Here is a 15343-nt window from a genome sequence, read left to right on the forward strand (position 1 = left end):
GCACTCGTTTGTTTTGTTTCATCTGTGATTTAGTAAGGCGTACAGTCTGATGTACCATGTCTCATAATCAAAATGGCATCTGGTCTGCCCTATAACCTAACTGCTCCTGATAGAACAAGTAGTGCAATGTTTCAAGCATCTCTAGCAATGACTGAGCCGGAGTTAAAGACATGGGGCTACACAGCGAAAGTAAGAAAAGAACAAAGAGTGTCACAACAGATACAGTTCTACAATGATGATGAATAGCAAAACAATGTTGCAAAACACTTGATCAAACAAAGAGTTCCAACAAACTGCTCTCAGAGTTAGTGCAGAAGCGACACAAATGCATTAGTTTGTTAGGAGCCATGGTTAGTGCTGTGCTGTGCTGTGCTGTGCTGTACTGTGTGTAGACAGTTGACAGGTAATTGGAGCAGTGTTTTCTCCTGGTCCGACCCCTAGGAGCTGGCCTTGGCAGTGGGGTTGTGGGGGGGGGGGGGGGGGGGGGCTGGGGGTGAGAGAGTGGGGGCTGGGGCCGTGCTGAGTAATCCTTAAGAGTAGGAATTGAGGCATTCCTTTGAGCGCGACTGGATGTCTTGCAGCTCCCGCTCCTCCTTCATTTTGATGTCTTGGTACGCATGCATATGGCTCGCGTCTTTAAGGTAGGCCCAATTGGCTGCCAGAATCATGAGGAAGTGGATCTGGAAAAGAAGGGGTGAGGTGGATGGCCAGTGAGCATGTCAGAGAGATGCAAAGCAAGCTACACGAAGTGTGGCTATGTCAACAACAACAACAAACAGTTAAAACACAGGAGACACCTGCACCTGTGTAAAAACCGAACAACTTAAATCATAATTATTAATAATTACACAACACAACACTTCTAGGGCAGGGACGTGTTAGAAGCAGGGAGGAGAAAGGGAGAGGCTGTGAAGGCGTTGAAGGGGGACACTGCAGAGCATGCAAATACGCGGTGAGATGGATGTTAGTTACATAACATGGAGAAGAGAGTGCATGGCATTCGTGTGTGACTCCTGTCCTGTCAGTGTTCAATCTCAAAGAGACTGAACACAATAATAAAAAAAAGACCATCGGTATTTTGTACACAAAGCATGTTTATTTTGTATAGAAAGAGAAAATAATAACTACAGTCTCAAAATCTTAGGAAAAAATTAAATATTCATGAAATATGTAATATCAGTAATTCATAAACATTAAGGAATTGAGGAAAATAAGCATGCAGGCTCTGTGTTAAAACAAAAATAATTTGAGCACTTGGCACAATTGAATGGAAATTTCTGGATGAGTAAAAAGAAAATGGATGGAACAAAACATGAACCTATCATCAGCTGAGGCAATCAAGGCAGAATAAGGTCCCATAAAAATGACATTAGAATAGAGGAGAGAATATTCTCAAATAGGAGCTTGTCAAACAAAAGTAATACACTTGGCACTGGCCCAGACCTTCACCACTGTGAAGGAATGTCTATTTTTTTCTGCTTTTAACCGGTTTTGTACTATATTGTAAAAGCACTGCTCGTGGTTTTAATGTAGCTTTACCATAATACTGACAACTTTAATACTTAATCCAGCTGCAAAAAAAATAGTAATGGCACAAGGTGGGAGGAACGTAAACATTAATGGAGAAAGGCACTGTGCCACGGCAGTCTGGGTCTCTGAGCTCGGATTTACACTAGGAACAAAGAACTCTTCCCGTAACGCAGGAAACACTACTACCAAATGTTGACATGTACACTGAAGCCTAAAAAAAACAACCTTCCGAAGGACTCCTGATTATCACTCTCCCTTATCCTCCCACAGCTGTTGCATGCTATTTCTTTTCTCTCTCTCTTTATTTATTCTATAAATGAAAAAAAAAAAAAAAACTTTCCTCGTCCTGGTGGTTGTACTCCAGAATGGGAAAGAACGGCATTTCTTCCTAATCCCATCCTGAAGACAACACTAACAAGGGGGGTCCCTCCAGCCAAAACCTGTCCCTGGGTCTAAAACACTAAAGAATGCATACAATCTGCTATTTACACATTATGTCAATAGAAATGGAACACGGTTTTTCTCTCTATTTTCTGTTTTTTTTTTTTTTAGTCCGTATTGTCAGTGGCTGCTTTCTCTACTCAGTGCAGTGGCATAAACGGCACTGTGCTCTTAAAACTTAGTGCAGCAGTCTTCTCGACTCTTAAACTTCAACACGGCAAAGTTATAAGTGGTAGCCATCATGTAGATCAGCTGGTGAAAGAGAACAGAATAAAAAAATGGAGTGAGACAACAAATCTGGAGACCTGGGAGGCCACCCTCAAAACTCACTGCTGCACACACCTACTTTACGCTGGCCATACTGAATCAGGCACATGGCACATTGACTAAGGCGGAGGTTTTTGAACACTGATTGAGAAAGATGTTCATGTGAAGTAATGGGGGGGGGGGGGGGGGGTGAAAAGACACCATGCTCAAAATCTAATGCAAGGAACAGAATTAGTAGTAGAAAAAAGGCACACTGTATGTCCTGCAAGATAACACAAACAACATATTCATGAGCCACCTGTAGGTGAGAGATAATAGGATGTGCATCCTTCGCTGTGGCAAGGAAGGGCAAAATGAGAATGATGGCATCTGTGACGTGCAAAGGCCACGGCCACTGAATGAGGACACGTCACCTCACTCCTGTCTGTTAATTTCAAAAAAGTGAACCGGTGGCCTTGAAGCAGATGGTGTTTGGCGAATGACATTGCTAATGAGAGGAGAGGTAAGTCTGTACTCTGTGTCTCATGTGTACGGCATGGGGAAATGGACTCAGGTTGGGGCGGGGGGGGGGGGGGGGGGGGGCACTTCACATTGCGTTCTAGATAAACACCAGGCGAAAGGGACTCACTGATCACATCACAGAGAATGAGGACTGAGGGAAACTTACCAGAGCAATGACGGTGGCTCCCGCCCCAGCGCAAGCTACAATGTACAGGTGGTAGGACAGGTAGAACTGAGAGGAGAAACAGACAGATGAGATCTTTACTATCCCAACAGAGGACTGGTACACATTTAGATTTTCAGTTTCACGAAAGGTTGTTGATATACAGTACAGTAATTGCCAATCACATTACACCCCCCACAACCACCCCACACCTTCTAACACAAGGCCACATCTAAAGTGGAGTTTATACTGTACATACCTCACTGGTGTTACAGATGTCGCTTAGTGTGGACCCACAAGCCTTTCCTGGAGTTGCATTCCATGGAATGATTCCTTCAAAGAAAAATGAAGAAGAAAACATCAGTATAGTATCACAAAAGTAACTGATAGCAGACCCATCACAAACTACCCACAAGCTTGACAAACTATTACACTCTCATTTCACTGATGATCCATGCAGGTAAAAAACAGGGGCATCGAACAGTATAGTTCACCCATCTAACATGAACATTTCACAGAGAAACACAGGCCCTCTCTCTAGCCTTACCGTACTGTCGGACATCAACGCAGATGGAGTCCACGGAGGTGAGGTTGGCCATGGGAGACCGCATGGCTGCGCAGGTGGACCACATGTTGTAGAAGAGGAACACGGGCACCGCCGAGAAGCCAAACACCCCGAGCCAGGCCACGCCCAGGATGTAGGTCAGGAACACAAACTGCAACAACAAGAACCAGCAGATGATTAGACAAAGCAGAGACCAGACCCATTAGAACCAGCAGAGACCAACCCCATTAGAACCAGCAGAGATCAACCCCATTAGAACCCCTTTAGACCCAGAGATCAACCCCCTTAGACCCAGCAGAGACCAACCCCATTAGAACCAGAGACCAACCCCATTAGAATCAGCTGAGACCAACCTCATTAGAACCAGAGACCAACCCCCTTAGACCCAGCAGAGACCAACCCCATTAGAACCAGAAACCAACCCCCTTTATGGGGCAAATAACCATATGTAGTCACTTCCGCACACACTGAAAATTCCCTCCCCCTGCCTCCATTTGGAGTTGTAGAGTCATGTGGTTTTCTCTCAGCCAATTAGGGAAGATCAAGCTATCTTACAAATATTGACATCATAGCATCTGACCAATCAGCAGTGGACTACAGCACCTCAAACACAACCATCTGGCAGAAATCACATATTTTAGGTTTTTGAACCTGGCTCATCCCACAACTATCATAATAGCATCAAAACTAAACATTGTAAGTTGATGAAACTCACACATTATGTGGTTGAGTAGTTGTGTTAAAGATTGAGATTGTTGTTATTTGCATAGCATTTTTAAAAATGAGCTTATTGTTTGGCTAAAAACTAAATGCACCATATTTGATCATACGCCCTATTCACATAAGTGGCACAAGTGTCCATTTTTACACATATGCCTGATGTATGTATCTTTTTTAAATATAATTAAATGGCACACAGGTGCTTATTGTTAGTGTGAGACCTAGTACTGTGTGCATTTATTTTAAGGACTCAATACTGGTTAGTGATAAAACACAATTATGAGCAAATATAAGTGGTAATTTTGTGATTATAGTTGTTTTTCGGTTTTTATACACTGGTACATAGGAGATACATGGTACACGAGTCCATGTACCAAGTTTGGTTTTGATACATGCAGGGGTTGCTGAGATATAAGCTCACTTTCTGTCTGGCGGCTTCGCAAAATTGGCAAAAATGGGCAAAATTGGCTGTTACGGGCGAACGGTAAAAGTTCCGAAGAAAAAACTGAAATGGGTTGGTGAGGCATCAGCTGAGGATGCTCTTTGTCAATTATGGTGTTGATTGGAGATTTTTTTTTTCAAATTCACCCTGTTTTTTTTCCCCCAGACGGGCAAGGACATATATATGGTAACTTCATTGACCATGATTTGCTATGCCAAGATGAAAAAGAATGTTTTTTTTTTTTTTTTAATGTCCTGAAACATCCCCCATTAACTTTCTGAAGTTAAAATGTAGAATTTCCAAAGATTTCAATGAGTGCCCTATAAAGGGTTAGAACCAGAGACCAACCCCCTTAGACCCAGCAGAGACCAACCCCATTAGAACCAGAAACCAACCCCATTAGAAGCAGAGACCAACCCCCTTAGACCCAGCAGAGACCAACCCCATTAGAACCAGAGACCAACCCCCTTAGACCCAGCAGAGACCATCCTCATTAGAACCAGAGACCAACCCCATTAGACCCAGCAGAGACCAACCTCATTTGAACCAGAGACCAACCCCATTAGAACCCGAGACCAACCCCCTTAGACCCAGCAGAGACACAGCTGAGTGGTCCAGGTGTCCACTTTAAATGTGTATGAAGAGCATAACGGTGCTCAACTGGTCACTGAGTGCCAGCGCTGTAGCGTGGGGGCTGGAGTGATATATGAGGGGAACCCACCATGCCACTGATGCAGCGGCCGCAGATGGTGGTCTTGAACTCGCTGTGCAGCTCCTTGACGGCGCTGGTGGTGTAGAAGCCCTCGGCCAGCAGGATGATGCCGTACAGGAAGAAGAAGGAGGCGATGCCGTAGATGACGTACTGCATGAGCTGGATCCTGTAAGCACAGGGGAGAGAGCCAAACACGTCCCATTCAATTACCCTGATCTGAACACACCACAAAAAAAAATCAAAACTGCACATGCCGACTTTGCCGAGTATCGGCGGGTTTTGTGTTACGGGGGTGTCAGCGCGACCTTAGTGTTGCCTCGTGACTCACTCGCTCAGAGGCTGAAAGTGAGAGATAAGTGTGGTCGTAAATTACAAGCAGATGTCAAAGGGACTGACAAAATGCATGACCCAACTCCAGAGGCGTTGAGAAGTGCAAACCCAAACAAGTCAAGAATAGATACTCGGTGATGTATTTCTTGTGGAGGATCTGTTTAATGGCAAACGACACTGTTCAGCCTTGTAAAATAAACACTTCTCTCATGAAGGGTCTCCAAAGGGCCTGAAAGAATCCACATTATGTCATTTGCTAGATGACAACTAGCATTCCTTGAAGACATCCATATTAGGAAATGTACTGTGTTTATTTTTCCAACATAGGCAATAGGGAATCACCATCTTGTCATAGCAAACATGAAAACTGACCCACTCAATGCAGAGATAACTAAACACAATGTAAATACCACTGATTATGTTATGGAAGACAAATGAGTCCATCGTCTACTAGGGCTGCTCGATTATGGTAAAAATCATCATCACGATTATTTTGTTTAATATTGAGATCACGATTACTAAACGTGATTACTCAGTGATTTTGGAACTGTCATCCATATTCAAAATGTACATTTTTTAAATTTTCTAATTGAATATTAAATATAACCCAACAGGAAAAAAATACATGTAAAAAGATAATGTAGGAGAAAAGGAGAGCATTGTTATGAAACTGGATGTAGCAAAATAATCATTATATTTTGATTATGTCATTTTCATAATTGTTGGAAGTCATGATTAATTTGATTAATTGCGCAAGCCCTATCGTCTACCCAACCCCCGGCCCTCTAACCCTCTGTGTGTACTGTGCCCAGTGGTACTCACACGTCTGTGAGCATGGCGTGGTCGCTGGTGATCTTGGAGAAGTGGTTCTCCAGGATGGTGACGGTGCCCGTGAGGGCCACATGGCCGCAGCCGCAGAAGAGCGCCACTCCCGAGAAGCACAAGATGGTGGCCACCAGGGAGGCGTACGGCACGCCGCCCAGACACTTGATACAGCACTCAAAGCAACCTGCACACACACAACACACAACTGAAGTTAGTGATGATGTTCTACACACACACACTAAGACACAACACAGTCCAGACACTTGATACAGCACTCAAAGCAACCTGCACACACAACACAGACCAGGGAAGAGTCAGTTAGTGATGTTCTACACACACACACACTAAGACACAACACAGTCCAGACACTTGATACAGCACTCAAAGCAACCTGCACACACAACACGGCACAGGGAAGAGTCAGTTAGTGATGTTCTACACACACACTAAGACACAACACAGTCCAGACACTTGATACAGCACTCAAAGCAACCTGCACACACACAACACGGCACAGGGAAGAGTCAGTTAGTGATGTTCTACACACACACTGAGACACAACACAGTCCAGACACTTGATACAGCACTCAAAGCAACCTGCACACACAACACAGACCAGGGAAGAGTCAGTTAGTGATGTTCTACACACACACTGAGACACAACACAGTCCAGACACTTGATACAGCACTCAAAGCAACCTGCACACACAACACACAACAGGGAAGAGTCAGTTAGTGATGTTCTCCACACACACTCACACACACTTAGACACAACACAGTCCAGACACTTGATACAGCACTCAAAGCAACCTGCACACACAACAACACAGCCCAAGAAGAGTCAGTTAGTGATGTTCTCCGCACACACTCACACACACACACACACACACACACACACACACACACACACACACACACACACACACAAGCAACTTGCACGCACACAACAAAGTCCAGAAGAGTCAGTTAATGATGTTCTACTCACACACATACACACACACACACACACACACACACACACACACACACACACATACGCACACATCAAAGATAATATAATTATGAAACCATACAATACAAATATTTCGGGGTATGAAAAAGAAGTTCTATCTGCTGTCCAAACATATTTGCTGTAAAATGTCTTTATATTCTATAGGACAGCAGTGAACACACATCATGTGTTTTCTTCCTGACATCACATGAACTGAGTGATTGTTTTATGGACAGATGAGAAGAAAAGCCCTTCACTGAGCACTTATAGACGCATGGACACCGATGAATGCTTGGAATGTCCTGCTTAAAACAGTGGCTATTCCCCTTTCACCTCCGACAGCATTTATAACGATGACCCTCAGTGACCCGTCCCGCACAGAGCACAGATCAGCTATTCAGTGTGACTTAACAAGTCTCAGCTATACGCATCTCAGCTAAGCATTACAAAACACATGAACTCAGAATGCAACAGAGCAGTGGTCGGGCGGCCAGTGAGTTTACAACACAAATCACAGCCTGCGCTAGTTTTTTGAGCAAAACATCAAACTTGCTATTTTTACCGAGAAACTAAATTACACAAGAACGGGCCTTTGGGTGAAAGATGGGGACATTGCCAAAACACAGCACAAACAATGTTGTTCGCATGCACAGAGGAAGGGAATCCTTTGCCTATAAGTCAGGGTAGCCGTAGCCCACATGCATCCCCACAGTGGAGGTAGGTGGGAACTGCAGTCCTGTGGGCTATAGTCTGTGATGGCTGCTGAGTTGTGCTGTCTGTCAGCTGAATAAAAGCGCACTCGTGGGAGACGGGCGGGTCAGGGGGGGCGAGTGGCAGCCATCCCCACTAATGGAAATCAATGCCAATTCATAATGGACAAATTAACTGACCCAGATGGGCAGAGCCCAGTGTCTTGCTCCAATGTATATCACTCAAGAGCATGTGACAATGTATGCTGTTTACATAGACATCAGCAGGTCTAAATCATCTGTATTTATATCATCTGTAACGTCCACAACTAACACTGCACTCCACCTTTTAGTTTAACTATTTTTCTCACTTTCTACTTTTTTCACTCTTACTACACTCTTTTAAATTTCCCTTAAAGTATTGTTAGAATTGCTCTTAAAAAGCTTTAAATGTTTTACCATGTTGTTGTAAGTCACTTTGGTTAAAAAGCGTCAGCCAAATGTAATGTAATGTTACACAAAGAATTCCTGATGAATTTCTGATGAGGCACACAGAGTCAAATTCCCTGTGTGTTCAACAGAGACAGTTCTGAATCTACTCCCGATCTGTGTGCCGGTGTGTGAAGTGGGAGAGAAGGTAAGAAGAGAACAGCTTATCTAATTTAAAGCCCCTTGAGCACAGCTGAAATCCTGAAAGTTCGATTGTGTTGTGTCCTTTCTCTTGGGAGACAAAGGAAATTAAAACATATATTAACAGCAGAATGCGCCTTTGAATGGAGCCGCTGTCAGAAAGTTCATGCCAACCTTTTGTGTGGCACAGAAGCATAAAAACATTTTTGTCCCTGGGCTGGTGAATAGCGGTTGCCATGGTAGCACGTTAACCACAATCCAGTGAGTGTGCCCGCGGCTGAGTCCATTACACTACCCACAGTTCACACAAACAGACACTCTCTCTCTCTCTCTCTCTCTGTCTGTCTCTCTCTCTCTCTCTCTCTCTCTCACACACACACACACACACACACACACACAGGACAGACAGACAGAGAGAGAGAGAGAGAAAGAAAGAAATAGAGAGAGAGACAGAGAGTGAGAGAGAGAGAGAGAGAGAGAGACAGAGAGAGAGAGAGAGAGAGAGAGAGACAGAGAGAGAGAGAGAGAGCGGACACAGGTTGGGCAGCACTTTGTGTCAGGAAATTGAACACAGCCACACTAAGCGGAAAGCTCCGAGCGGACCGCTGCTCTACATGGACCTCCGTCTGAGTGAGCCAGTCGCTCATCTCAGGGGAAATATGCTCGCTGTCACTCCGTGCTCCACACACACTCTGTCCTCCAGGAGAAACCCTCACTGTGTGATGATTACACACCCTCATGGCTAACACCAACCCTGAGGCTGTGGCCACTGTGTATTTAGTGGTTCAATCAATGCCACTGCTCTTTCTCACTGGCTGGGCCACATACAGTAGATGAGTGAATAACTGGGATCTGGTTCTCAGCAGTGCCTGCACCTTGTTCGCAACTTCTGACCCTCTGCTGGGACATCCATGTGCATCCTCCTCTCTTCATATACAGTACACACCTCCTCCTGCCCTCCAGGACTGGCTCTGGTTAAACTAACATGGCCTCACTTCAGACCTGGGGGAAAACGGGGTCTTTGATCCAGGCAGAGCCATAGAAAGAGAGAGTTGCGACACTCTTTGATGTCGCCGCCTCACGATCAAAAGTCCCAAAAAACCTGCGCTGAATGGCTGAATCGCAGGAGGGTGGGATGTGCTTCTGGATGCTGGGGTGTGTAATCAATTAACTCATTGAATACTGACGAAGAGATTGACTGTTAATAACTCCAAAGCTCCCATAATGCGGAAGTAACCTGGAAAAAGCGGTGCCATTTTTTTCCTATGGAGGTCTATGGGAGTGTCGCCACTCTGTTTTATCTACCGCTCCAGGGTAGATCCAGGTAAGACCTCCTGCCACAGAGGATGTTCAGCTGTGCACGTCATCGCCGATCGTGCTCCTCAGATGAAACCCGACTTCAAAAGCCCCTCTAATCGTCTGGAGGTGCCACCCCTTTCCCCCCCGGTGACCCCTACATAATGGCTTGTGTTGCGCTCGGTGAGTCCCTATAGGCAGACCCTCTGGCGTGTGGTGCTTCTCAGGTTAAACCAGGAGAGCGCGGCGCTCGCTGAACTCTTGATCCCGTCCTGTTTCTACTCTTAACACACCGATGGCGTTACACAGGCCGGCGCGTGCGGCAGAAATCCCACCTTGTTAAACCCGAGTGGGGAACAAAGATCTTTATTCTCCGGCGCTCTCTCTGGGGTTGAAGGGGGCGCCGCGGCTCGGCTAACGTGTTGTCTTAAATAACTCTTTAAAGCCCGCGCCGCTGTTTGCTCAGCTGGAGAAGGAGAGGTGGGAGCCAGCAGCATCGTGTGTGCAACGCCGGGGCCCAAGCACCTATTTCAGCCACTCGTCACACGAAACCAGCACCAACTCCTTCACAAGGCACATGGAGTTAACACAGTTAACACGGTCATAGAGTCAACACAGCGGCTTTCCACTGCTTTCACAAGCATTACATCCCCCCACTGAGTAGCATGAACTCATTCTGCAGGCCCAGGAACTGTGCGCAACAGTGACTGGGGATTGGGGAGAGCCCAAGAACCACAAGCAGTCACCTGATGTGTGGGAGTGTGGAGGGAGGCAAACACACGGCCACACTTACAGGGTTACAGGGTTACAGGGCCATGCCAGTGGATGAGGGAGAGTCATTATGAGAGACCGTGACTAGGACGAGAGGTGGTGACGATTCTTGGGACCTTCATGTGTACAGTAAGTTCTGTAAATAGATGTCTGAAATGACGGAATGGGCGATGACATCTATTTTCAAAACTTCTAGCCACACCCATGATGTGAAACCGGCCATGTAGGCTTTTCAAACACACACACACACACACACCCTTTTATAAAAGCGCCAAATAATATAAATTCTACCACAAACAAGAGCAGGCACCGAAGATGACCACTAAACCTCATAAACAACGATACACAATGGACCAGTAAGCCACTGAGGATGCCTCGCACATGAATCCAAAAGGGTGTGTCTGATGTGATGGCAGCACCTCGTATACTGGCTTTCAGTAGCCAGTGGATTTCACCACCACAAACTGTACGGGCTCTCCCCATCCCAACATGGACGTGTCGATTCATATTGATCTAAACCACAGAGGCCCATTCATGTCCTTTTGTTAGCACGGCAGCTTTCTAAGAGCCTCGCTGTGTGTTTGCGAGCGAGAGTTATTTGCAGCGCCGACAACACGGCCACACACACACACACACGTACATGCACACACGTCGTAGAAAACACACAGTACGCAGAGAGAAGGACTGCCGCGGGGGCAAACCACAAGCGCTAAATGAAAATCACATTGGCCATTTTTTTCCCCCCTTGATGACTTTCACATGCTCTCGCACACCCTGACGGATCCCCTGGCTGAAGCGCAGACAAAACCCCTCTTTCACTTAAACTTCTCCTCTCTCTCCTGTGTGTGTGTGTATGTGTGTGTGTGTGTGTGTGTGTGTGTTTGAGGGGTGGGCAGTGCAGAGGCATAATGACCGCGGCCAGCTGCGGAGAGACACACTGCCAAACTGTCGTCCTCTCATTACTGAGAGTCATGCCATAACTGCGCTGCACTAAAAGCGTGTGTGGGGGGGGGGGGGGGGTGGAGGGGGGGGAGGGGAGGACAGTAAGGATGCTTCTCAATGGACACAAAGCGTCCAGTGTGCCGGCTGGACGTTGTGGTCAAGCTGGGGTCTCGGCGGGGAGTGCTATTCAGAGGCGCGGTGGCCCGGGCCCGAGCTCTTCCGCTCTCTCTTGTGCAGCGCTGGAGCAGAGGGCATCCTGTTCCTCTGTCCCACACACACACACACACACACACACCAGCATACACACACACACACACACACACCCCTACACTCACTTCACACTCCAGAAGCTTCCTCTCGGACTGTTTACTGATCATATCTGAAATTTCTCTCACACACACACACACACATACTGTACGCACACACACACACACACACACACACACACACAGATTAATATCCAATTATTACAGCGGGTGAAATCTAGTGTTTAGGGGGGATTACTAAAGGGCTCGTTGTAAATGACATGAGTTGTGGGTAAGTAAGGCAATCCCCCAGGAGCCTCTAATCTCTACTACTGGCACTAGTACAGTGCAGTGTCCACCTCTCTCTGCCAGAGCTCATCAACGTGCCATTTCATTAAACACACACACACACACACACACACACGTACACACACACACTGTGTGTAAATAAACAGATACATAGCAGCCAGGAAATGAAAGCAATTCCGTGGAAGAGCGAAATGTGAGTCACAGAAAGAGACTCTGAGTCCTCCCTCCACCAGAGTGACCCCTCACGACACCCCACATCCCCATCATCGCCCACTCCAGACCACTCCATCACGCCACAGCTTCTCCCCCCTCTCTCTCTCTCTCTCTCTCCCTCACTCTCTTTCTCTCTCGCTCTCTCTTACTCTCTCAATCTTTCACTCTCTCTCTCTCCTCCCTCTCTCTCTCTTCCTCTCTCAATCTCAATCTCTCTACCTCTCTCTCTCTTTCTCTCTCCCTCTCTATCCTCCCTTCAGACCACCTCCTAAACATGTGACTCCAGTCTGTCAACAGCACACACAGCCTCCAGCCAGATGGGTCCCTCTGAAGAGCCACGGGAACCACTTCAAACAGGGCCCCACGCTCTCCTCCTCCCTGTCCCTGGGCTTCTCCCAATTACGGCCGCTCTTGAACAATAACAGAGACTGAGGCAGGAGAGACCCTTTGTTCCAGCCGTCGGCTAAAATAGACACCGAGACGTATGGGAGGAGATGTGTCTTTTCACACAACATCATTTCTCACTGTGAGTGATTACAGGTAATTATGTGCCTGTGTGTGTGTGTGTGTGTGGAGAATATGGTTTTCCATCTTTCCATTTTCTCCCGGGTAATTACGGCCGTGTGTGTGCGTGCGCGTCGGAGGCAGGTAATCACGGAGGAGAGGCTCCGTCAGCGCCGTGTCTGTCGCACGCACCTAATGTGGGCTTCCTGTCTGTCAAACGAGCCGTGCCGTGGTTTACATGAGGAAGTGAGGAATTCTCCTGTGTGTGTCTGTCTCTCTCTCTCTCTCTTACACGCACGCATGCACACACAGACGCATGCACATGCACACTTTCTCTCTTACACACGCACAGACACAGACACAGACACAGACACACACACACACAGACACACAGACACACAAACACACATAGACACAGACACACAGACACACAGACAGACACACACACACACACACACACACACACACACACACACACACACACAGTGTGCTTCTCATCATTTGGGAAAGTCATCTCCATGATTGGTATGTCTGTGTGTCACTTTCTTCAAATCAATTGTTATCATTGGAGACAGCCACAAAATAAAATTGCCTCTGTCATCTAACTAGAAAGCAAGGAATCTCTGATGTGTGTGTGTGTGTGTGTGTGTGTGTGTGTGTGTGTGTGTGTATCTGTCTGTGGAAGTGCTCTTTACTAATCTTACAAACTGATCATCTGATTGATTCCACACTTGGGCGGGTGTATTGATGAGGACCCAAGTGAGAGCATCCAAGTGAGAGCATTATTGAGTGTTGAGTTGATATGAAATGCTACGGATATTGTTAGAAAGACAATGTTTAGTGTGTATTGACCTCTCCAAAATGATGACCTACACTGGACACATTGGACCGGCAGGCACAAAACATTCACTTGGCCTCTCCGATATCGCTATCAATGCCAGATGCAGTGTGTCTGCGGGCACCTTTTTTATGGGCCCTGGACAAGTAGTACTTTACTTTCACCAACTAGTTTGTTGACAACTATAAAGTGATCTGTATAGTCTGTAGTTGCCCCTACCGAGTCAGCAGAAGCGAGTTACAGTAAGACCAACTTTCCAACTTTCACTCAGGGAAACTCTTCTACTGAGGAGCAGGAGGCATCATGTGTAGGAGCAAGCAAAACAAGAGACTCAGCTTTTTCCAAGCCTGCAACCTATACAGTACATGAAAATGTAGCTGCCTGTGCTATTTGCCTGCGACTTATACGTGAGAATTTAGCTGCCTGTGCATTCTGCCTGCTCTAGCTTGTGCATCATCCATCTGTTTCAGGAAAACATATCAAACACAGCATCAGTTAGTATTTCATGGCTATTGTAAAGCATTCCTCCCCAGCAACAAAGGGAAAATTGATGGACATTGATGTCTGCCACAGATACACACAGAAAGCTATCCATAACCCCTATCCTGTGACTGTGTGGGGGAGACATGAGACATGAGGCATGAGGCATGACCCACATCAAGGATGTGGCCGAGGATGTGACCTCTCTCCCAGGCACCTTGACCCAGGCCATTGATTCTGCTGCGCTGTCTGTCTGCATCTGCCCTCACAACACACACACCGCCACGCAGCCATCCTGTCTGCAACGCATCCCACAACAACAGCAGATGTTTTCTGTTGATGTTCAGTGCCAAAGCCGGCAGTTGTAATTCCCCCAGGGGGGGCGTGCGGCCAAAGGCGCCGTTTATGAGACGCATTCTCATTTTCCACCGCTCTCCTCTCTTTGCCCAGTGCAGTGGGAACCGTTATCAACAACACAATCGAATTACACCATCTCTGACCTAAGCACCAACTCTCCGTTCTGCTCCATTCTCAGGCTCATGTTAATACAGAAACAAGAGAATGCGCAAATAGTACAGGTGCTGGACCAAAAAGACGTGAAAATAAATGATAAAGGTCCGCACGCTGGTAGAAACGCTCCCAAACGTTTATTTAGCGCAACGTTTCGGACCAAGGTCCTTCATCAAGGTGTATCATTTCTTTTCGTGTCACAGTAGTACAGCACAGCAGGAACACAACACAAGGCAGCATCTCTGTGGTCATGGCCGTCCACTCCCCTTGGCTGCACTACAGAGGGCACAGGTTGGCTCCTGCACAGGTGAGGTGAGAGGAGTGGAGGTGTGCGGCGGGCTGCGGCCGTGACCTCCTCTCACACAAAGGCGCCGACGGACAGGACAGCTAGGTCTGCCTCTGCCGACCGCCCCCCCCCCCGGAGCGCC

General features: G+C 46.8%; 1 protein-coding gene across 3 annotated transcripts in view; it reads right to left on the reverse strand.

Annotated features, from left to right (window-relative positions):
- Nucleotides 1–502: 502 nt before the first annotated feature.
- The window catches only part of gpm6bb (glycoprotein M6Bb), a 33273-nt gene continuing 18432 nt past the window's right edge, over nt 503–15343 (reverse strand). For 2 of the 3 annotated variants that reach the window (XM_062534621.1, XM_062534620.1), the window contains exons 2-7: nt 6494–6680; nt 5351–5507; nt 3450–3618; nt 3162–3235; nt 2906–2971; nt 503–680 (exon numbers count right to left, since the gene is read on the reverse strand). In XM_062534621.1, coding sequence (XP_062390605.1) covers nt 531–680; nt 2906–2971; nt 3162–3235; nt 3450–3618; nt 5351–5507; nt 6494–6680 — 803 coding nt within the window. In that variant the 3' untranslated portion in view covers nt 503–530. Of the gene's footprint in view, nt 681–1074; nt 2224–2905; nt 2972–3161; nt 3236–3449; nt 3619–5350; nt 5508–6493; nt 6681–15343 lie in introns of those variants that run through there. The other variant, XM_062534622.1, reaches the window with a different exon arrangement.

Source organism: Sardina pilchardus, chromosome 4 (assembly GCF_963854185.1).
Source record: "Sardina pilchardus chromosome 4, fSarPil1.1, whole genome shotgun sequence".
Lineage (NCBI taxonomy): Eukaryota > Metazoa > Chordata > Actinopteri > Clupeiformes > Clupeidae > Sardina > Sardina pilchardus.